We start from the raw sequence: 23,138 nt of genomic DNA, 5'->3' as shown, positions 1-23,138 counted from the left end.
CAGATCTGTTGGTTCTTTTGGCAGCCCATGGCACTTTCAATATTCTCCTCCAACACCATAACTCAAAAGCATAAATTCTTTTATGGTCTTCCTTATTCACTGTTCAGCTTTCACATGCATAAAAGGTTATTGAAAATACCTTGGCCTGGATCAGGCACACCTTAGTCCTCAAGCTGACATCTTTGCTCTTCAACACTTTAAAAAGGTCTTGTGCAGCAGATTTACCTAATGCAATACGTCGTTTGATTTCCTGACTGCTGCTTCCGTGAGTTTTGATAATTGATCCAAGAAGCATGAAGTCCTTGACAACTTCAGTCTTTTCTCCATTGCTAAGAATGTTGTTTATTGGTCCAGTGGTGAGGAGTTTTGTTTTCTTGACATTGAGATGTAATCCATACCGAAGGCTATGGTCTTTGATCTTCATCAGTAAATGTTTTAAGTCCTCTTCACTTTCAGCAAGCAAGTAGGTAGGTAGGAGAGGAAAACCCTGCAAACACAACATAGCATTTCTAAATCCTAGGATGGGCTGCTTAGAGAAGCCTTATTGTACCTGAATTAGGAATTCTTTGATGTTTGTTGTTGTTGTTATGTGCCATGGAGTCAGTTCCGACTCTTAGTGACCCTGCACAGGGTTTCTGAGGCTGTAAATCTTTACAGGAGCAGAAAGCCTCATCTTTCTCCCGTGGAACAGCTGGTAGTTTTGAACTACTGACCCTGAGGTTAGCAGCCCGATTCATTTAGCTCTGTGTAATACCAGTGAATCTTTCTTCTCCAAGTATAAGTGAGAGATACCCCCAAAACCAAACCAGTTGTCATCAAGTCATCTCTGATGCATGGTAACCCCCTGTGTGTCAGAGCAGAACGATGCTCCACAGCACTTCCAGTGGCTGTTTTTTTGGAAATAGATCACCAGACCTTTCTTCAAAGGCACCTCTGGGTGCACTTGAACCACCAACTTTTCAGCTAAGCACGTGACTGCACCACCCAGGGACTCCAGGAGAGTCCTTGACTGGGAAAAAAGCATGCAGGTGGTAGTGTGGGTTCTGTGAACTAGACAAAGGAAATGGAATTTCCCAGAGCTCAGTCTTAGCTGCAGATGATCCTAATAGGCTCCTCTCTGACTTCTTCCTTTATCCACAGATGTCCCACAGAGACTTTGGTGCCAGACATTGAAGCACATTTCTGAACTGCTCAGAGCAATAGCTGAAGGCCAGACTGATGGGTAAGCACACTGACCACTCCTGAGTCTTCACTTTTGGTTTCTCTTGATCTTTTTCTTCATTTTGAGCAGGGCTGACAGGTCAGGCATTGTTGGCTCTGCGACCCTTACCATTAGGTAAACACCCTTACTGAGGAGAAGTGCTTTCTGAGCTGTTCAGAAGTCATAGGCATGCATAGGTATATGCCCAGTATAGTAACTGTTCTAAGTAATGTTTGGTTTTAGATTCTGAAAAACATGCGTAATAATTAAAAGAGCAAATCCTTGAAAAAAGTGGTACTCACCATTGGGCCTTTACAACGTGCAAAGGGAAAAGGGGGATCTTTCTTTGTATGGTTTCCATATCTCTAGGAAAGGGGATTCTAAACTGTTGTTGTCGTTAGGTGCCATAGATTCAGTTATGACTCATAGTGACCCTTTGTACAACAGAACAAAACACTATCCTGTCCTGTGCCATCCTCACAGTTACTATGTGTGAGCCCATTGTTGTAGCAACTGTGGCACGCCATCTCATTGAGGGTCTTCGTCTTTTTCACTGACCCTCTACTAGGCTTGGTGTCCTTCTCCAGGAACTGATCCCTCCTGACAACGTGTTTAAGAGACTAAATCTTGCCATCCTCACTTCTAAGGAGCATTTTTGCTGTACTTCTTCCAAAACAGATTTGTTTTTTCTTCTGGCAGTCCATGATATTTTCAATATTCTTTGCCAACTCCATAATTCAAATGTATCAATCCCTTTCTGGTCTTCCTTATTCATTGTCCAGCTTTCACATGCATATATATGAGATGAATGAAAATACCAAGGCTTGAATCAGACACACCTTAGTCTTCAAACTTTAAAGAGGTCTTTTGTAGCAGTTTTTCTCAATGCAACAAATACATCATTTGATATTATCACTGCTGCTTCCATGAGCACTGATTGTGGATCCAAGTAAAATGAAATCCTGCACAACTTCAGATTTTTCTGTTGAGCATGTTTATTGGTTCCATTGTAAGGATTTTAGTCTTCTTTACATTGATTTATAATCCATATTGAGAACTGTAGACTTTGATCTTCATCAGTCAGTACCTCAAGTCCTCAATTTCAGCAAGGAAGGTTGTGTCATCTGCATATTTTAGGTTGTTAATGAGCCTTCCTCCAATCCTGATGCCACGTTCTTCATCTAGTTCAGCTTCTCGGATTATTTGCTTGGCATGCAGATTGAGTAAGTATAGTGAAAGGACACAACCCGACACCCATGTTTCCTGATTTTAAGCCAAGCAATATCCCCTTATCTGTTCCAACAACTGCCTCTAAGTCTATGTACAGGTTCCTCATGATCACAAGTGTTTCGAAATTCCCATTCTTCACAATATCATCCATAGTTTGTTATGATCCACACAATTGAATGCCTTTGCATAGTCAATAAAACACAAATAAACATCTTTCTGGAATTCTCTGATTTTAGCCAAGATCCATCTGATGTGAGCAATGATATTCCTAGTTCCATATCTTCTTCTGAATCCAGCTTGAATTTCTAGCAGCTCCCTGTCAATGTGCTGCTGCTACCGTTCTTGAATTATCTTCACCAAAATTTTACTTGCATGTGATATTAATGATAATTATTTGATCAGTTCTGTATTCTTTTGGGCCGCCTCTCTTTGGAATGGGCTGAACCTCTTCCAGTCAGCTGGCCATCGACTAGTTAGCACTTTCAGTACTGCATCTGTTTGTTGAAACAATTCAGTTGTTACTCAGCAGTTCCCGGGGCCTTGTTTTTTGCTAATGCCTTCAGTGCAGTTTGGACTTCTTCCTTCAATACCATCAGGTCTTGATCATGTACTACCACTTGAAATGGTTGAGTATAGACCAGTTCTTTTTGGTGTAGACGTGTGGCGTTTCCTACCTATTAGGATGAAATGTTAAGTGCTTATTTCTCCTCATCTTTTTAATAATGTGAGGGTCAGTTAAAAAAAGGATTGCTAGTAGGGATCCAGTTTATACATACACAGGTTTATTCCAAACAAAACACATTTAAACATGCCTCTGTCATCAGCGTGTAGCTGCACGCAGATTTCTCAGAAATACACTTGTTCCCATCTTGATAGGGTGCTTTCAGAAAAGAAGGTCCAATCAAAAGTGTTTGTGAGAGGATTTGCTGGGCCAGTTCAGTCTCAAGCAGAGAGATCAGCTCAGAAGGTTAAGATGACTGGTTTATTTGGGAGACCCCAAAGTATTAGTCTTGATAGATTTTCTTGAAGGGCATGGGAGCAACATGAGGGCTTATTGTGAAGAAATTTTAGAAAAACTTCAAAAACTGCATTGGTGAGGAAAAGACCAGAAAAGTTGTGCCAAAAAATTCTTTTTTCCTCAATCTTGGCAATGCATCTACTCATTCTTCGAGTTCAGCAAAGGCTATCCTAAAAGAATTTCTTTGGGAAACCTTACCCCATCCACCCTATAGCCTTGAACTTGCCCTCAACATTTAAAGGTAGCACTTTGAGCCCCACAAGGATGCCAGAACTGCAGTGTTGATGTGTTATAAATTGACAAGTGCAGAATTGTTCAAGAAGGGGTTAGAGAAATGAAGACACTGCCTTCAGAAGCATGTAGCCCTAGATAAAACATAATGTGAAGAAACAATGGCTTCATCAGAGTTCAACCAGAAGTAAAAAGAAGAGGGGAAAAAAAAAAGTATTCTCATACAATTTGATGAACTTGACCTACACCTATGGAAGCAGTAGCTCAAAAGAGGGAACAAGTCCTTACAGCAAGAATCATTCCCACACCCTCCACTCACAGAGTAGACAGGGATGGGCAACTTGGGCATTGGCTACCCAAAATGGGGGGTAGGGGGCTACAAAGGCAAGAAGTGACTGGCTTACAAGCTTTCAAGAGGGAACCTAGATCCAGAGGGCCTGGAGGAAGGTAGAATCTCCAGTGAGTAGTATTCAATCTGACTAGGCGGAGCTGATACAATGAAATGCAGACGGGTCTCTTGTGATACAAGAGTGAATAATTGTTATCAGGACTGATTGTGAGGGTTGGAAATGTAAAGGTAGACATTTTATAGCAAGGAGGGGAGTGATTAACTTTTCAGTCTAGGAGCGGAGGTCCCTAGGACCATCAAGGGAGAAGAGCAGAGAGCGGGACCCTACCCAGAGAAGCAGTGATGCCTGAAATGGAGCCAGAGATGATGACGTGGAGCGATGGAGCAGCTGGAGACTTTAGATCCAGAGAGGGAGAGCGACTGTGTGCTGAAGACTGGGGGGTACTGGGGAAGGATTGCATGGAGGGGATTGTAACCATGGCAATGAGATGATATACGATAGAATGAATGTAAAACTAATGTTCTCCCATGTAAACTATCACATAATTCACAATAAAACATTTAAGAAAATAAAAAAATAAAAATAAAAACTTGAGAAAATACAAAAAAGAAACAATGGCTTCACAACATTTTGATATTTTTGTTTAATAAAGGGTTCTATGATTTTTTGTAGTAATACTTTTTTACTTATTCTAGTATTTATCCAAAATCAGAAAATTTACTCTAACATAAATTTAACTTTCAACAGTATGTCATGCATGCTAAAGTGGAGGGTCAGCAAAAAAGAGGAAGACCCCAACAAGATGGATGGACACAGTGGCAGCAGCAATGGGCTCAAACAGAACAACAATTATAAGGCTGGTGCAAGACTGGGCAGTGTTTTGGTCTGTTGTGCATATGGTCTGTGTGAGTAAGAAACAACTCGACAGCACATAACAACAGCACCTAACCACTGAAAATTGTTGAGTGCTATAGAGTCAGTTCTGACACATAGTGACCATATGCACAAAAGAACAAAACACATAGGGTTTCCAAGGAGAGTTCGGTGAGTTTGAACCACCAACCTTGCAGTTCAAACCGACCTTTAGGTTGAATGCTTATCCTACAGCACCACACCAAGACTCCAGAAATAACAGTAGTTGTAGTTATTGGCTGCTGTCAAGTCTGCCCTTAGCTCATGGCAACATCAAGCACAATGAGATTTGATCACTGGATCCATTGGGTTTTCAGAAGTTCATTGCTAGGCCTTCCTTCCTAGTCTGCATTAGTCTGGAAGTTCAGTACCCACATGTATTTGTTATGTTCCTAAAAGCATACCTATTGAGGCTATGCTAAGTTCTTTGTCCATCACTCATCTGTCAGCTTGTCATACTGTGGTGGCTTATGTGTCACTGTGATACTGGAAGCTATGCCACCAGTATTTTAAATATCAGCAGGATCACCCATGGTGGACAGGTTTCAATGGAGCTTCCAGACTAAGGCAGACTAGGAAAAAGGAGATGAGAACTACTTCTGAATGTTTAGCCACTAAAAACATTTTGAATAGCAGTGGAACACTGTCAGATATAGTGCTGGAAGATGAGCCCCTCAGGTTGAAAAGGACTCAAAATATGATGGGAAGAGCTGCTTCCTCAAAATAAAGTTGACCATAATGTCGTGAATGGAACAAAGCTATGGGGACCTTCATTTACTGATGGGGCACAACTCAAAATGAGGAGCAACAACTACAAACATCCATTAATAGAACATGAAATGAACAAAGTATGAATCTTGGAAAATTGGAAGTTGTCAAAAATGAAATGTAACACACAAAGATCAATATCCTAGTCATCAGTGAGCTGAAATTGACTGGTATTTACCAGTATGAATAAGACAATCATATGGATGTTAGAAGAGACTCTGAAACTTGCTCTTGAGTATGCTGTTGTTAAGGGCCGTCGAGTTCATTCTGACCCATAGCGACCCTTTATAGGGTTTTCAAGAGGCAGCTAATGAGCTTGAACCACCGACCTTGCAGGTCAAATGACTTTGCAGTCTGATACATAAGCCCACAGGGAAGCTAAAGTAAATGGAAAAAAACAAGGAAGTAAAAGAGCTGAACAGAAAATTTCAAGGGGTAATTCAAGAAGCCATAGTCAAGTATTATAATGAAATGTGCAAAGACCTGGAGTTAGAAAACCAAAAGGGAAGAACATGCTCAGTATTTCTCAAGCTAAGAGAACCGAAGAAAAAATCAAGCCTTGACTTGCAATGTTAATGGATTCAATGGTCAAAATATTGAATGATGCAGAAAGCACTAAACAAAGATGAAAGGAATACACAGAAATGGTTGATGTTCAACTATTTCAAGAGGTAGCATATGATCAAGAATCGATGGTACTGAAGGAAGAAGTCCAAACTGCACTGAAGGCATTGACAAAAAACAAGGCTCCAGGAGTTAATGGGGAATACAAATTGAAATATTTCAACAGTGATGTAGCATTGGAGACACTCATTCATCTATGCCAAGGAATTTCGAAGACAGCTAATTTAAAGAGATCCATTTTTGTGCCCATTCCAAAGAGAGGTGACCCAATGGAATGTGAAAATCATTTAACAACATCATTAATATCACATGTAAGTAAAATTTTGCTGAAGATAATTCCAAAGCATTTGCCACAGTATATTGACAGGGAGCTGCCAGAAAGTCAAGTTGGATTCAGAAGAGGACGTGGAGCTAGGAATATCATTGCTGAAGTTAGATGGATCTTGGCTGAAAGCAGAGAATACCAGAAAGATGTTTACTTGTGCTTTATGACTATGCCAGTGCTTTTGACCTTGTGGTTAAGTAGTGCAGTGCTTATACTACTGCACCACACCAGGACTAGGAAATTCCCTGGCCCAAGCAGATGAAGATGGAACCAGATCTAAGCAAAGACAGAGCTCCCTCTTGGGGCCTGAAATACTCCTCTGCCAGCCACACCCTCTAGTTCAGAAGGAAAGCACCTACTTAGTGCTGTCTCAGAGTCCCTCCTCCTCCTTTGTGTCTGGGGTAGATGTTAAATGACTGAAGGTGTCACTGTATGAGATTAACTAGTCCTCACCATGATCAGATTCTGTCCTGCCAGCTGTGACTGCAGCTACTTCTCAAGCTTCGATGTATTGTTGTTGTTGTTAAGTGCCGTCGAGTCGGGTCCGACCCAGAGCGACCCTGTACAGGGTTTCCGAGGGTGTAAATCCTTACGGGAGTAGAAAGCCTCATCTTTCTCCCGCGGAGCGGCTGGTAGTTTCGAACTGCTGAACTTAAGGTTCGCAGCCCGATTCGTAACCACTACGCTACCAGAGCTCCTTGTATAGGTGATGACAAAAAAGAGTGCAGTGTACAACCCATTAAAAATTCCTAATTGTCAAAACTATCCATCAGAACCTTTGAACAGCTACATTCACCTTCAGCCCTCTACTGAGAAGTTGCATTTCCATACCAGGTGCACTGAATCAGAATCTACGTTTTTAACAAGATCCACTTGAGGCCCTCTAAGAATCACCAGGATCTTGTTAAAATTCTGATTCAGTATATCTGGGGTGTAAAGGCAAATTCTCAGCAGCGTGTTGAACCAGTTTGTAGCCCCGGTCTTGTCAGAAAGAAAGTAACATGTTTGTACCTAAGCCTAACTCTCCAGCTTCATTGCTGAAGAGTCAGGCAGATGGAGCGGAACTGGCTGCGGTTCTTACTTTGCACCATGCTGTTGGTCACAGATCACAACCTTCCTTTCTCTAAGTCCCTGTGCTCTTTGGGGTCCCTGGATGTACAGATTTCAATGCCTGTAGTCCCCGGATACCTGGGGGTCTTTGAGAGGCATCCCTTTGAATGTCCCAGCATGGGTTAGAGAGCTTCGTGAGTTACTTGTCTGAGTCGAACTTGCTTTCTTTTCAATTTGTGCTTCATTGGGTAAGTACAATTTAAGCCAACCTTTTGCAGACACTTGAGTCATGTTAAGAACCAGGAAAGAAAGAAATGAAGTTACCGCTGTCATGAATTGTGGTTCTGTTCCAGGTCCTGCGGAGGTGCCTTTGAGAGCTGGTTTTTGTTCATGCACTTTGGTGAGTGGGCTGATATCGCGGTTGAGCAGTTACTGATGTCAGAAGCTGACCCCCCAGAGGCCCTGCTGTGGCTCCTGGCATTCTCCTTCAGCCCCCATGATGGGCATCAGCAGAGAGCACAGATCATGGTGAGTGGTAGGGCCCAGCGAGGGCTTCTGCCTCACTCTCAGGAAGGGGCTCCGGAGTGGGTTTGGCCGTCACCAAGTTAGCACAGCTCAGTACACAGTCTCACCAAGTTACCACAGCTCAGTACACAGTCTGCAGTAGATGGGATGACCAGGGAGTAGCTGCAGGCTGGTTCTGCTCAGAGGGCCTTCCTGGCCTTCCGAGAGCTGAGTGGAGACACACTGGGAAGCACTGAGACGGTCTGCCATGTGTCCTGTGGGCTTCACTGACAGGATGTGCCCAACCCAGGCTACTGCCCTTAGGGACTGTCCCTGTGGGGTCAGACTGGACTCTCAGAGGAGTGGCAACCTGCAGCGGTTCTGGCCCTCAGTCCGTGTCCTCTTTCTGACCAGCAGCCTGGCATGACTGCGCCAGGCTTCACTGACTGCTTTCTGGGAGCAGGTGGCAGAGCCTCCTGCTTGGTTTAGGATGATTTAGGATTATCAGCTTGGTTTAGGATGCTTACTGAAGGAATCACATGACATGAACCACTGTGCTTCTGAAGAGGGACTTGGACATTTCCTGAATAGCAGAGCAGTTAAGTACAGGGCTTGGTAATGGTGGCAGAGGCCACTGTTATATCGTGTGGCGTATAATAATTACAGGAAGTACCGTTGTGATTAAAGGCATTGGCACCTCCCTTGCAAACATTTATTTGCCAGCTTTGAAACTTCAACTGCCAGTGCTTTTTGCTGATTTTAATAATTACAGGAAACAAGTTTCATTATGTATGGAGCAATGCTCATATTTGTTTTATAGCTTGTGTTTGAAAACATCAGATACTAGTATAAATAGTCTATATATTTTGTTTGAAAGCTTGCATGGCAAGGAAAAGGAAATGAGTTTTATGTTTTAAAAAGTTGAAATTTGATGGTAATTTATTTGGAATCAGAAATAAAACATTATAAAGAAATTATCATAATCCACATATGTATTTTAATATTGCTATCAGATGGATCTTGGCTGAAAGCAGAGAATATCAGAAAGATGTTTACCTGTGCTTTATTGACTACGCAAAGGCTTTCGATGGTGTGGATCATGACAAGCTATGAGCAACATTGCAAAGTATTTGTATTCCGTAACACTTAATTGTGGTCATGAGGAATCTTGTACCTGGACCAAGAGGCAGTTGTTCGAATAGAACTTGGGAACACTGAATGTTTTAAAATTAAGAAAGGTGTGTGACAAGGTTGTATTCTTTCATCATACTTATTCAACCAGCATGCTGAGCAAGTAGTCCGAGAAGCTGGGTTCTATGAAGAAAAACATGGCATCAGGATTAGAGGAAGACTCATTAACAACCTGTGATATGCAGATGATACAACCTTGCTTGCAGAAAGTGAAGAGGACTTAAAACATTTACTGATGAAGATCAAAGAGCACAGCCTTCAGTATCGATTACATCTCAATGTCAAGACAACAAAAATCCTCACCACTGAACCAATAAACAGCATTCTTCTCAACGGAGAAAAGATTGAAGTTGTCAAGAATTTCATTCATTTGTGTGTGTGTGTGAGAATACACAGTCCATTGCTTTATTCGGGTATTTGTACAGGTCAGCCAGTGAGAGGGAGATAAAGAAAGGCTCACACAACTGCACAACTAAAGACACATACATGTTGGGAAAAGGTCCTATAAACCGCTTTCTTTTTTTTTTTTTTTTTTGGTTCAAGGGAAAAAAAAATCTGTGTAATCAATATCCCACTCAGGTACAAGTGGAATAGAAAAAACTTGATTGTTTTTTCTATGGCATTGATGTATACCTTCTCATTTCATATGTACTATTGATTTGGGAAGACTACCACCCACTGGCACAATATCTAGAAGTAAAAACAAAATTGAGAAGAAACAGTATTCACAAAGGAAGCACCGAGGTGGCGGGCTCCACAGAGCCACATCAGTGGAAGCAGTGTGCAGACGCTCCCAGGCGGCGGGGGTCCAAGGGGGTCTGAGACAGGGTCCACAGCACTGTCAGTAGAAGTAGACAGTGTGCAGGAAGGCCTGGCCACTCTTCTCCCCAGACTTCTGCAGCAACTCGTCAATCTCGTTCTCCATGTCCTTTGTGTGCTGGATATACTGACACAGCTCACAGATGAGGAAGGCCCCCAGGGTGGCCTCCACGTGGTTGTCCTGGATGTCCACGTTGATAACATGCACTGGCTGGCAGGTCTCCTGCTCCTCCTGGGAATTCAGATCTTCCACCACTTGGTCATAGACTCGCTCCTCACAGGTGAGGATCAAATCAAATAGGTCTTTGCAGTTCTGGAACCTTTCTGGCTGGGGCTTGAGTCTCTTATTTCTGTCCAACATATGTAAGATGCCATTCTGTGTGTATAGTTCTTTGTCTTTCCTAAGAAGAACATTGTACATCTGATCGTATGTGGTTTTGAAATCGTAGACATTCGGCTTGTCTGGGGCTGGTCCTGAGAGCTTCACGTGGGTCCCTGTCCCGAAGGATCGCACACTGAATCCTCGTTTGCTGAGGATGTTGTGTGTCTCCATGCTCCGGTTCTGGTTACTCGAGCACACCACTGCCACCCGCAGTGGTGACGACGGCATGGCAGTAGCGGCACCGTTCGTGGCGTCCGCGACTCCCCCTTTCCATGACTCCCACCCGGTGGCAGCACTTCCAAGCGACCAAGGATTTCATTCTTGCATCAACTATCAACACTCACGGAAGCAGCAATCAAGAAATCAAACGACGTATTGCATTAGGCAAATCTGCTGCACAAGACCTTTTTAAAGTGTTGAAGAGCAAAAATGTCAACTTGAGGACTAAAGTGCGCCTGACCCAAGCCATGGTATTTTCAATAACCTCATATACATGTGAAAGCTGGACAGTGAATCAGGAAGACCATAGAAGAATTGATGCTTTTGAGTTATGGTGTTGGAGGAGAGTATTGAAAGTGCCATGGGCTGCCAAAAGAACCATAGATCCATTTTGGAAGAAGTGTAGCCAGAGTGTTCCTTGGAGGCCAGGATGGCCAAACTTCATCTCTCATACTTCAGACATATTGTCTGGAGGGACCAGTCGCTGGAGAAGAATATCATATTTGGTAAGGTGGAGGGTCAGAGAAAAAGAGGAAGACCCCCAACGAGATGGATTGGCCAAGCGGCAGTATTGATGGAGTCAAGCGTGGCAACAGTAGTGAGGTTGGCCCAGAATCGAGCAGTGTTTCGTTCTGCTGTGCATAAGGTCATTATGGGTCGGTACCGACTCGATGGCACCTAACAACAACAACATCTAATTAAAAGAAGCCTTTCCCTAAAAAATACCACTTAAACTATGGAAAATCCTAGTTTATGATTTTTATCATCTTATTTTTAATAATTTAAGTGTGTGAACCGCTCATAGTTTCTAAAACCCTTTTACATGTAATTCATATTTGATCCTGCATAAGCTAAATTGACAGATAAGATAAATGTCATATTGATAATAAGATCTTGACAAAGATTCACTTGAAATTGGAAAAATAAGTTGTCAAGGTATAATTTCTAGAAGGTTCTGCATTGGCACATTTTTCTGATGTCTAACCCTTTTTTTTTAAAATCTATGCTTTGTCACTTATTCTGAAAAAGTTTAGACATCTTGGGTAAAAATGGATTAAGAGTCATTTAATACCAATGTATTCCTTTATTTATGAGTCATTCTAGCTCCGTGAAACAAAGATGAGGCTTTCTGCTCCTACAAAAGATTTAAAAGTGTTGGAAACCCTATAAAGGGTCGCTATGAGTTGAAACCCACTCCATAGCACATAACAAAAACAATATCAGAGGTCTCCTCATTATTAATGTTCTTACTAGTGACTCCAGAATCACTTCCTTGCTGGTGTCCTGTATGAGGCACTGGTGTGTGCGGAGCCTCATATCCTTGTTTAGCTAGTACCCCATACCTCTTGCTCCCTCCTGGGTTTTGTGAGCTTTAATATTTTGATGACCTTGAGAAGCAAACTATGTATTGTATTAGAAGGCATGAACACAGTGGGATCTGACTGAGCCTGACAGTGCCTGTGCCCTGCTTGTGTGTGTGGCAGCTGGAGTGGCTGCCTGTACTGCCTGCCTGCCCTCTACAGTCTATGAACTCGAGAGCAAAGAGCAAGAGTGTCTTTGCCTGGGGCAGGTCCTATCTGCACAAAGGGCTGCCCCTCCCCAATCCGGGCTCTCTGCCAGCCAGTGTTTGTTTCTTGTGGCTAATTTTAATTGGGATCATGATAAAAACAAAAATGTCTATGTCGATGCATAAGAATTAGGCAAAGGTTCATACCCTTTAACTTCTGCAAAGTATCCTAAGGAAATAATTACTAAAGAACTATACACAGATTTATGCACAAGGATGTTTATCACAACATTGCTTATAATTGCAAAAAGTATAAATGGACGAAATTCTTAATAGGATATTGGCTAAATAAATTGTGGTATATCTTAACCATGAAATAGCATTCTACCATGGAAAAATCCCATTCTTAAAAAGAATATATTCTGTAGAAATACTAAGTTGCATCTTGTACTGTGAAATGAAAGCTGTCAGTCACAGTATGTGTAGTGCATGGTATGCTTTCAATACATAGTAAAAACACAGAAACTGTGGAAACCAAAAAATCAGTAATCTTTGTGGGTGATAGAATAATAAGTCACTTTTTTTTTTAACTTCTTTCTTTTGTTCAACTTTCCTGCTATGATCATATATACGTTTTAATAATACAGGGAAAAGAAAGTATACATCTTTCTCTTGAAAATCAGAAAGCACTTAAAGTTATTGGAATGACAGGTCGAAACTTATGGACATGGAATGCATGGAAGGGAAAGACCAAGACAAACCAGAAAGGAAGAAGACCAAGTCTTAGGGAATATTAAGACAAGCATTGTTATTGTTAAGTGCTATTGAATTGATTTCGACTCATGTTGTTGTTGTTAGTGCCATCGAGTTGGTTCAGATCCATAGTGGCCCTGTATAGGGTTTCCAAGGAGTGGCTAGTGAATTTGAACCACTGACCTTACAGTTCAAACCTACCTTGTGGTCCAGTGTTTATCCTACGGTGCCACACCAGGATAGAAAATTAAAAACCAGCCAATAAGACTGTAGGATTTAAAGGCACAGGCTCCTAAGCACTGTCATTTGTATAGACAAACTTTGGTGGCAGGATGGTCATAGGCTCCCATAGACACAGTTGGATGAGGGCCACCCCATCCGTCCCAGCCTGATAGGCGGTCGTGAGTGGGTAGCCTTCTCTGTTGGAGTGGTGCCAGTCACTGTGGAGGAGCCCCTTGTTAGAGTTTCTCACGATCTTCCTTGGGGGTCAGAAGAGGTTACACAACATGCCTAGTGTACTGGACTTTATGGCAGCTTTCACTGAATAGGGTCTTAACTTCCAGGAAAATACTGACTCGTACAAAATCTACAAACTCGGTCATGGGAATTCTCAGAATAGTACTAAGTATTCTTTCAAAGATGAAGGAACATAGCTGTTCATGAGTTCCATGTGGCATTTTGGATTTGTGGCTTTCAGGTTTTGCTTTTGTTTTCCAAGTTACAATGTGATGTACCATTCCTGTAAGCAAGCTGAAGTCTCAGCATGAAATAAATGTTTTTATGCAAAAACAGCCAATTGCTATTATGTGGATTCCACAGACTTTTGACCTCTGCTTGAGCTTTAGACATGTATGAACAGACTGTTCCAGTGTCTAAAATAAGAGGGGTGTGTGTGTGTGTCCTCCACAAGACAGAGGGAAGTTGGCTCAGCAGAGGTTCATCGAATGGGGCTTTAATTGATTTGTGGCCACAATAGGACAGCGAGTCTTCAAGGAGCTTTTTGTTCTTTTTCCCCTAATATAAAAATCTGACTGCATTCTGCTGAGGACTTTTCTCCATTTCCTTTCATTAAAAAAAAAAAAAAAAGTCAATTCCTGGCATGGTGCCCTGGCTTCTTAGTGAGCAGTGAGCGAGACCAAAGAAAGTCAAGAAATTTCCATTACGCACATTTGCGTTTGTGTGGAGCAGTGTGTAAACTCAGACATGGGCCGCTCTGCCTCCCCACCCTCGGGCGCTAGTCCTCTCTTCAAAGTACTGAATAAATCCTAGAGATATGCAGGTCTGTCTCTTCCCAGATCTCTTACCCTTTGAAATTACACCCCCCAGGTAGAGGTGAAGGTCGTGGTTTGTCGCCTCATGAAGCTGTTCAGGAGTCTAACCCTCTCCAGCCAGGACCTACAGGCAGCAGCTGGTGAGAGCCTGGAAGCCACCCCTAGACCGCTGGCATGTCAGCAGCTGATCAGGCGTCTCCTTCTGAGCTTCCTGCTCTGGGCTCCCGGAGGCCACACAGTCGCCTGGGAACTCATCACCCTTGTAAGTGTCCCCTTCTCCAGCATCCTTATTCTCTTCAGCACTGTAGGTAAGCGGTGCCTTATCTTTCTCTGAAGAGTTCTGCCCACCATAGATGATTGGTCAGGGTGTACAGAAGAGAGAGCAGAGCACAGGGAAATACAGTGACAGCTCCTGGGTAGCAGCAAACCCAGGCCTTCTGTCTCCCTGCATTGCTCTCTCAAGTCTAGTGCCCCACACTGCACCCACCCACACAGCAAACCCATATTCTCTGTTTCCTTGTATTGTTCTCTCAAGTTTAGTGCCCTGTACTGTATCCCATCCCTCCCTTTCCCCAAGCAAATCAGTGAGGCTTCTGTGAAAATGTTTTCATACTTCCACTTATTTGCGCTACCTCTGTTACCTCACCTGTGACTTGAAGGGGCTGGCATAATGATCTCTAGGCCCTTCAAGTTTTCCTTCTCTTTGATTCTGGGACAACTTGTGTTTGACCTTACCAGATGCCGTCTCTTTTTACTGGCCTACATTCTGAGATTGAATTTGTAATAGCCAAATCATCAAAGCGGGAATGTGAGGGGCAGGCAGTGTTGTCCCAGCCTTAAGGGGTCCTGATGGAGCTGCCGCTGTGCTCACCTGGGCCCTGCTTTCAGTGGGCAGTGAGCATCCAGGTTTCCCTTCAATGACCTTAAGGAGAATGGCTAAAAGAGCTTAAATGTTCCCACTCTTTATACATGGGAGTTAAATCAGGACCTATTACGAGTTCTTTGCAAATACAATCAGCCAGTGAATTATGAATAAATCAATTGGCAACTGTATCTTTAAGAATTTGTAAGTAAGTCGAACCAGGTACATACGGTTCTGATTTAGCCTTACTTTAGTGCAAGAAAAGAAGCCTTTTCAATGATTTAAAAGCTATACATGCAGCAAGCGAAATTGATTGTGATGAAGAATTTGCTGCAAGTAGGTTTCAAAGTGAAAACTAATTTGTGTAACATTAAAAGGCAAATAGGAATTATCCATAGATGAGGCATTAGCAGACACTACCTGAAAATTAGAACAGGCCCTGCTGTTCCCTGGTTAGTCAAGGGGACAGGAAGGAGCTCTCTTTCTCAAGATGTCCCAGGCCCAATGCTGAGCATTCAATACATAATATTTCTCCAATGAGAAAGTAGTAGTTCACCCACTACCAAGATGCTGTGCCTGGTCCATCCAACAGCATGGCATCTTAGACTCTCTTCTGTGGCAGCCAAGGGGAAAGCATGCCCAGCCTAGAGGAGTAAGGGCAGAGAGATGCTTTCTCCCACCTTTTGACCAAGAAACCCTCCACTTGGCTTCCCTTACTGACCTACAGCCTACCCAAGCCTGAAGAATTCAAAGGAAAGGGGCCAGAGCCCCAGTGGAACCATGGGAAGCAGAGGGCACACAACCAGGCTTCAGCCCAGCCTCTTCAGTGCCAGGGCAGAGCTCATCTGTAGCTTTGCACATCCCCTCCCCTCTGAGGGGTTTACAAAGTGAAGGACTGACCAAAGTCACAGAGTCTGACTACCAAGATTCCCTCCATTTCACCTTCTGAACAGACTCTATTCAAGAGGCACAAGAGCCCAAGTATTGTCTGTCCTGCCTTCTTCTGAACACACGCTTCCCTTTACCTGCTCCCTCTCATAAGTGGGGGAATCTGCCAGCCTGGGCTTTGGGATGAGATGCAGTCTCAAATGAATGGCAGCTGCCTTTCCCTTTTTTAAATTCCTTTTCCTCATAAGAAAAAATCAATTCTTTGTTAACTTTGCATTAAAACAAATACAAAAATAAAGAACCCTCATTTACCCACCATCCAACTACAACAATCAACTCATGGCCCATCTTGTTTCACTTTACACCCCTTGCTTTACTAGATTATTTTGAACCAAGATGCTAAATCATTTCAGTATGCTCAAATCATTTAAAAACAATAGCAGAACTACTATGGGATGCTACTGCACATCTATTAGAACAGCTAAAATCCAAAAACCTGGTAATGTCAATAGCCGTCAAGGATAAGGGGCAGCAGTAGCTCTCCTTCACTGCTGATGGGAATGCAAGAATGGTACAGCCACATCAGAAGACAGTTTCTTGTAAAACTAATCATAGTCTTACCATACAATCCTGCAATCTCATTCCTAAATATTTGCCCAAATGAGCTGAAGACACACGTCTTCACAAACACCTGCACATAGATGTTTATAACAGCTTTACTCGTAATTGTCAAAGATGCCCTTCAATGGGTAATTGGATAAACACACTGTAGCGTAGTGGTTACGAATCGGGCTGCGAACCTTAGGGTCAGCGGTTCGAAACTACCAGCCGCTCCGCGGGAGAAAGATGAGGCTTTCTACTCCCGTAAAGATTTACACCCTCGGAAACCCTGTACAGGGTCGCTATGGGTCGGACCCGACTCGATGGCACTTAACAACAACAACAACAACATACATCCCTAGAATGAAATATTGGTGGTGGTGGTGATGTGCCATAGAGTTGGTTCCGATTCATAGCAACCCTGTACAGGGTTTCCGAGGCTGTGAATCTTTACCAGAGCAGAAAGCTTCATCTTTCTCCCTCGGAACAGTTGGTAGTTTCCAACTGCTGACCGTGCGGTTTGCAGCCCGATTCGTAACCAGTATGCTACAATGAAATATTATTCAGCAATAAAAAGAAATAAGCTATTCAACTACAAGGAGACACAGATGCATCTTAAATGCATATTACTAAACCAATCTGAAAAAGCTACATACTGTATGTTTCCAATTATATGGTCTTTTGGAAAAGGCAAAACTATAGAAATGGTAAACATGAGAATAATATTTTAGGGTGGTGTAATTGTTCTGTGTGATATTATAATGAGGAACACAAGATATTAAACGTTTGTCAAACCCCTTGAACTCTACAGCGCTAACACCACTGCCATCGAGTTTATTCCCACTCAGAGTGACCCTGTCTAGGGTTTCCGAGGCCTCATTCTCATGCAGAGCGGTTGGTTGGTTTGAACCGTCAACCTTATGGTTAGCAGCCCAGTGCTTATCCTATAGCACCACCAGAGCATTAATAGTGAGAAATCATTTAGGAGGTTAGGGAGACTCGCAGGATGGAATGCAGAATGAAACCACAGAATGGTGATAGTGAGACCACCTCACTGAAGGTGCCAGGGGAGCAAGGTGGTGACCTTAACGTGGAAAGTGCTTGTCGACTGTAAAACACTAGTGGATACGGTTATGTCTCCTGGGAAATGTCTGACAATTCTGAAATGACTTGATATACTGGAATTGAACAATATAATAAGTGTATGGCAGGATGCTGGGGCCAGATTTCTCCTTGCTGGAGTGGGAGACATAATCAAAGGGAGGAGGCTAGAATAATTCGTTTGCTAGTAGATTACACTGGAGACGTCAGCATGAACTCAGGCTTTGCTTAAATTGGACATGTTATTAAGAGCCTTGGAGTCAGTTCCAATCATAGTAGCCCAGTGTAGAGAGAGTCTCCAAGGCTATAAATTTTTGTGGGAGCAGAGCACAATAAATAAATTTTTCTCCTGCAGAGCAGCTGGTGGGTTCAAACCATGAACCTTGTGGTTAGCAGTCTAGAGCTTATCAGATATAGCCACAGCGTCCCCAAATATGGATATAGATGGCTATATATTTACAGATGGGTTGTGAGTATATTGGTCAGAAACACATTTTTTCTCCTTACTTTGTCAGCTCAGTCAAGGTGCGCTAGCCCCTCTAGTGAACCGATCTGGGTTTCTAAGACCATTCTTAGACCAGTAACAAAAAGGAACGGGCTCTTGGGAGAAATAGCTGATTCTAGGATACAGCCAGGAAATATACAAAATGAGCCTGGAGCACCTTGTAGTGTTAGAAATGAAGGCAGTGCTATTAAAAACAAAAAGGCAAGCAAACCCACAGTGTCAGAGGGACACTGGAGCCACCTAAAAGAGCTCAGTGACCAGAGATGGGGCAATCTCAGCCACAGAATTGTTACCTAAAGTATGAAATAAATATGAGTCCATACTAACATAAATAATTGAGCAAATAAGTGGGGAGAATAGACAAATCTCTTGTGTCAGAGAATTCCAAACAATGTATGTAGCTACTCTGCTATTAAGGAAGTGGAGCTTGGCCCTCTACCCTTCAGTGTGGGCTCTGTGTCAGGAAGCCATGCCACAGCCAACAGTTGAGAAGGGAGAGGGGAAAAACAGAGTGATGGTACAGTGAAGAAACGCAGCCGACTCTACCTCAGCCTGCTGGTCCGGGTCCATGTGTACAGCGATTGATCACGCCAGCCCTTACCAGGTGTTATGATTCTCCATACATACAGCCTAGTGTAACCATGAGGGACATTTGACAAAACACCTTATCAGTGTCAACACGGAACCGTCCTGGTCGTGGGAGCCTGAGAAGCTGCCTCAGCAAGAGGAGCTCGGGAGACATGACAGCCATGTGGTGTCCTGAGTGGGATCGGGGACATGGAAGGGACTTGAGGGGAAGACTCAGGAAACCAGCTGAAGTCTGCACTTGAGTTAAGACGAATGCATCAATATTGGTTTGTTAACTGATAACAAACATTCCATGCTATTTTAAGATGTTAATAACAGGGGAAACTGGGTGGGGTATAAAAGAACTCTACTATTGTTGCAGTATTACTGTAAATCTAGCATTGTTCCAACATGAAAAGCCATTTTGGAAAGTCAGCATGAGCCTTTTGGATTACAGGGTGCTGCAGCGGCTCGTTGGTTGCCATCTGTGTTGGGGCAGCACCAACTCTGACCCTGCGGCCCTTCTGCACATCCTCCTCCCCCAAAGCTCTCTGAAGCCACAGAGAGACTGCTTTGGATAAGGAGTCCCACAGCCACATCATGCCCTGATGTTCAAATTTGCTACCTATGTGGGCCACCCAATGAGCCCTAGGGTTCAGTGGGTTAAGAATTGGGCTGCTAACCTAAAGGTCAGCGGTTTAAGCCCAGTCCCTGTGAGAGACAATGATGAGGATGTTTGCTCCTGTAAAGATCTGCTGTCTCGGAGACCCCATTCTGCTCAGTCCTGTAGTATTGCTATGAGTTGGAATCATCTGGATAACAGTGTATTGGGTTCGGTTTAGCGGACCACCCATTTCCACACCTCAGCAGGCAGTGGTCTGGGCTTCTGAGGAGTCCCCTGAAACTTCCCTCTCACCCTTATTCTTTTTCTCTGGCTGCTGGCCCTTCTCCCATCTGTACTATCTAAACCCTCCTTGGTTCTTTGATGAGGATGAGGTGTAAAAGCAACCTGTTTGGAGCCCTGCGGTTCATCCTTGCCTGCCTCTTACCTTCAATTCCTATCTCTCCTCCTCTGTCTACTGCTGCTGAAGCAACAGCTAGAACAACAAAAAGAAAGCAAGAATCTGAAGTTTAGTACTATGGTTGTTGACTTAAAAATGAATTCTTTCACTCTAGAGACCCACACCAGCCAGGCCCAGCAGGATGTGGGTTTTCCTTTCTTGGTAGGAGTGAGGCAGGATTCTGTTGTGGTTAGAGACCTTTGGGCTCTGGTGTGGCACTGTAGGATAAGCACTAGACTGGTATACAGAAGGTCGGCTGTCCAGACCCACCAGCAGGTGCCTATGAGTGGGAACAACAACTACAGCAGAGGCCCCTGGTGCTGAGAGGTGTGGGTGATTGTAGCATGTGGACTGTAAGAGACTTTCCCCCTAACCCAGTACACCAGGGTGCTGGTTACACAAACACAAAACTGAGGAATCCTGGGGAAGCAAACTGGACCATTATGTGTGAGTAAACACTGGACTGAGGTTTCTATGTGAACTGGACCCCAGATAGCGAATGTGTAGGTTCACTTTTTCAAAACTTGTTGGTGGCTGCTGCCTCGTTGGTCCTAAACTCATGCCTATCTCTGTACAGCTAAAGGAAACACTGCCCAGGAGCCTTTCAAACACTTTATTAAAAGACAACTCACTGCCTTTGAGTCCATTTGGATTCAGCAACCCTCTAGAACTGCTCTGTAGCGTTTCTGACATGGTAAATCCTTACAGGAGGAGACAGGTTTGTCTTCCTCCTGTGGTGTAACTGGTGGGTTTGAACCGCCAGTCTTTATGCTAGCAGCCCAACTCTAAGCTGCTATGTGTCTCACCCCTCCTCGTATCTCAACTGAAATTCTTAGGGAAATGCTTATGGATCCCATGAATGTCTAATGCTTCCCATGTTTCTAGCCTCTCTGTGAGAATCAGGTGCTACTGCTTTAAACCAAAACCCCCACCCACTGCCGTCAAGTCAGTTCCGACTGACAGCAACCCACGGGCTCTTCCTCATCTTGGCAGCCAGCTCTGTCCTGCAGGTCCCAGCATGCAGCCTTAGATGCCTGTTAAAAAACAAGTGGGCTGGGTGGCTCATCGGAGAACGCCATGTACAAGCTGTGTTTGCAAACAGGTGTGTGGGAACATGAGAGAGTAAGGCTTTGCAGAAAGTCAAGCCGCAGCATGTTCGTTTGCCTTCTCTCCCCTCTGCAAACAGTCCCAAAGCTTAAGGCAGCATCCATCCCGTGCTCGCCTCAGGACAAGTTCCTTAGGAGCCTCGTGAGTCTAACACTGTCCACTGCTGAACTGAACCTTTCAACTGGATTACTAGGAATCACTGTTAACATTCATTGCCAGCCTTGGAGAACAGACTCGCTTTGCTAATTGCCTTCAAAACAGGAGACTTTCAGTGGTGGGCTTCAGAGCCCAGAGAAATGTGCTGATTTTCAGAGATCCTAACAAGTGGCACAGAAAATGTCTGGACAGTGTTTTCATCTGCCATCTTTCTGTCCTCATTGCAGATAGCCCAAACTGAAGAGAGAACCCATGAGGTTATCGGCTTTCTTGACCAGACTTTCTATAGATGGGATCAGCTGTGCATCGAAGCCCCTACATCCGGAAAAGTGGTCAGAGAACTCCTTACGGAGCTGCGGGCTCAAGTCGTGCCTAGCCGGGCAGAGCACGTGGGTCAGGCTCACCACAGTTGAGGGACGAACAGTCAGAGTTTGTGCAGTCAGTGCCCCATCTGAGCTGTGAGCCTGACCTCATGGGAGGGCCTGGCATGCGTACTGCATGGAATGGAAAAGTGGGCTGTTCATCCTCTTTGCCTTGTGAGATGACACTTAGAGAATCACTAAAGAAAAGTTTAGTTGGGAAATTGTTTTTTTTTTTTTTTTTTTCTTTCTGTATTCCCATCTCAAGCCATGGTGCACAACTGTTATTTGACTATTTCAAAGTCTTTGGACCAAGAAATTGGTCATGAACTACTTATGAATTTAGAGAGCATCTTAGCCCTTCCCACAAGTCAATTGTTTTTCAAGTCAGGTAATTTGTGTTGTTTTTCTTTTGATCCATGGGAATCAGAGGTTCTCTTTATACAAGAGAATGCTAGACTCTCTTCCCTAAGAAATCCTTCATCCAAAAGAGTCAAGATCCTTCAAGTTTCCCTTGATCTTCTCCAACCCACCCAACAGGGGGAGCAAAGCACACCCAAGCCTGGGGCAAGGGGAGACACAAGTTCCCACCCACTGTGAGAGCGGCACCCCTTAGGGATGAAATTCAGCCAACCCTAGTTGTATTTTGCTAAGTATTGACTGCTAAGAAAAAAAGTTCACATGATATACTTCAAAGATGGTCATCAGGTGAGGGAATGGGATGTGTTTTAGAAACATTACAAGGGATTACTAGATCAGTTATCAACCAAAATGGGGATTTGAAATTCCTAAGAGAGCTGGTAACCACAATGTAACACATCATGTTACTTGGTATTTTTTTCTCTTGTAGATTTACTCTTGCTTGCATCACATTCTTTTGTGTAATGTGTTTGTCAAATGCGTCAGAACTGTCTTTTCGGTCCCGTTGATTTATGGCTTTGTAATCTCTGATTCTCACTGAGTCATGGCTCCTGGATGAGGTATGAGCAGAGTTTCATTGGATCAGAGTCTGAGCTTTTAGGGGAATTACTTTCCTCAGTGTGTGCCAGTGCGGATGGAGCACGGGAAAATTCCAACAACTTTTGACCTGGGCCTTTCTTATGAAAAATGTTTTGGTGAGAAAGGTGCAGTGTTAAAATACTTTTATCCCAACTACTATCATCATTATTTTCATATAAAAAGGCTTCACCAGCATGTGCAGTAATTGAAAAAGTTTTGTGCTTCACTTGGACTTGAGGACCTCTCTCCCAGGCTGAGTTTAAATCTTCCACCGGAGCTGTGACCAACCTCTGTGGGCATCATAAGCGAGGTGACAGAGGGTAACCCTAAAAGGCCATAAAAACCAGACTGTTAGCAGAATGACCCACCTCAACTCAGCCCTTCTGTTCAAGGTAGTTTACAGCTAACAGTAAAGTAGACTCTTTTAAGTTACATTTTTTGAATAGTCATTATTATTCTGACCTCAAACAGTCCTATTGGCCATATCTCCCAGTTCCTCGACAAGGCTTCTAAGCCTTGTTGCTTTAATGTTCAGTTGAGTTGGCAACTGACCAGACTGTCTTAACCTGATAAAACTG

At 43.5% G+C, this 23,138-nt stretch overlaps 2 protein-coding genes across 2 annotated transcripts in view; one reads left to right on the top strand and one right to left on the bottom strand.

The window, feature by feature from the left end:
- The window catches only part of FANCC (Fanconi anemia, complementation group C), a 200,859-nt gene extending 179,244 nt beyond the window's left edge, over window positions 1-21,615 (top strand). The window contains exons 11-14 of the mRNA XM_006867669.1: window positions 1,141-1,222; window positions 8,063-8,237; window positions 14,411-14,617; window positions 21,430-21,615. Of these exons, the coding sequence (XP_006867731.1) occupies window positions 1,141-1,222; window positions 8,063-8,237; window positions 14,411-14,617; window positions 21,430-21,615 (650 nt within the window). The remainder of the gene's footprint in view (window positions 1-1,140; window positions 1,223-8,062; window positions 8,238-14,410; window positions 14,618-21,429) is intronic.
- LOC102831633 (RNA polymerase II subunit A C-terminal domain phosphatase SSU72-like) lies at window positions 10,246-10,836 on the bottom strand. The gene has a single exon (XM_006867636.1). The coding sequence runs from the start codon at window positions 10,831-10,833 to the stop codon at window positions 10,246-10,248; it is 588 nt and encodes a 195-aa protein (XP_006867698.1). The 5' UTR covers window positions 10,834-10,836.
- Window positions 21,616-23,138: the final 1,523 nt, after the last annotated feature.

Source organism: Chrysochloris asiatica, unplaced genomic scaffold, assembly GCF_000296735.1.
Source record: "Chrysochloris asiatica unplaced genomic scaffold, ChrAsi1.0 scaffold00107, whole genome shotgun sequence".
NCBI classification, from domain to species: Eukaryota; Metazoa; Chordata; class Mammalia; order Afrosoricida; family Chrysochloridae; genus Chrysochloris; species Chrysochloris asiatica.
The sequence above is the reverse complement of the archived record's forward strand: the minus strand, read 5'-3'. Positions and strand labels throughout refer to the sequence as shown.

Bases quoted from the DNA above. Each gene is read 5' to 3' on its own strand.
- LOC102831633 (XM_006867636.1), bottom strand. From the start codon at position 10,833: ATGCCGTCGTCACCACTGCGGGTGGCAGTGGTGTGCTCGAGTAACCAG.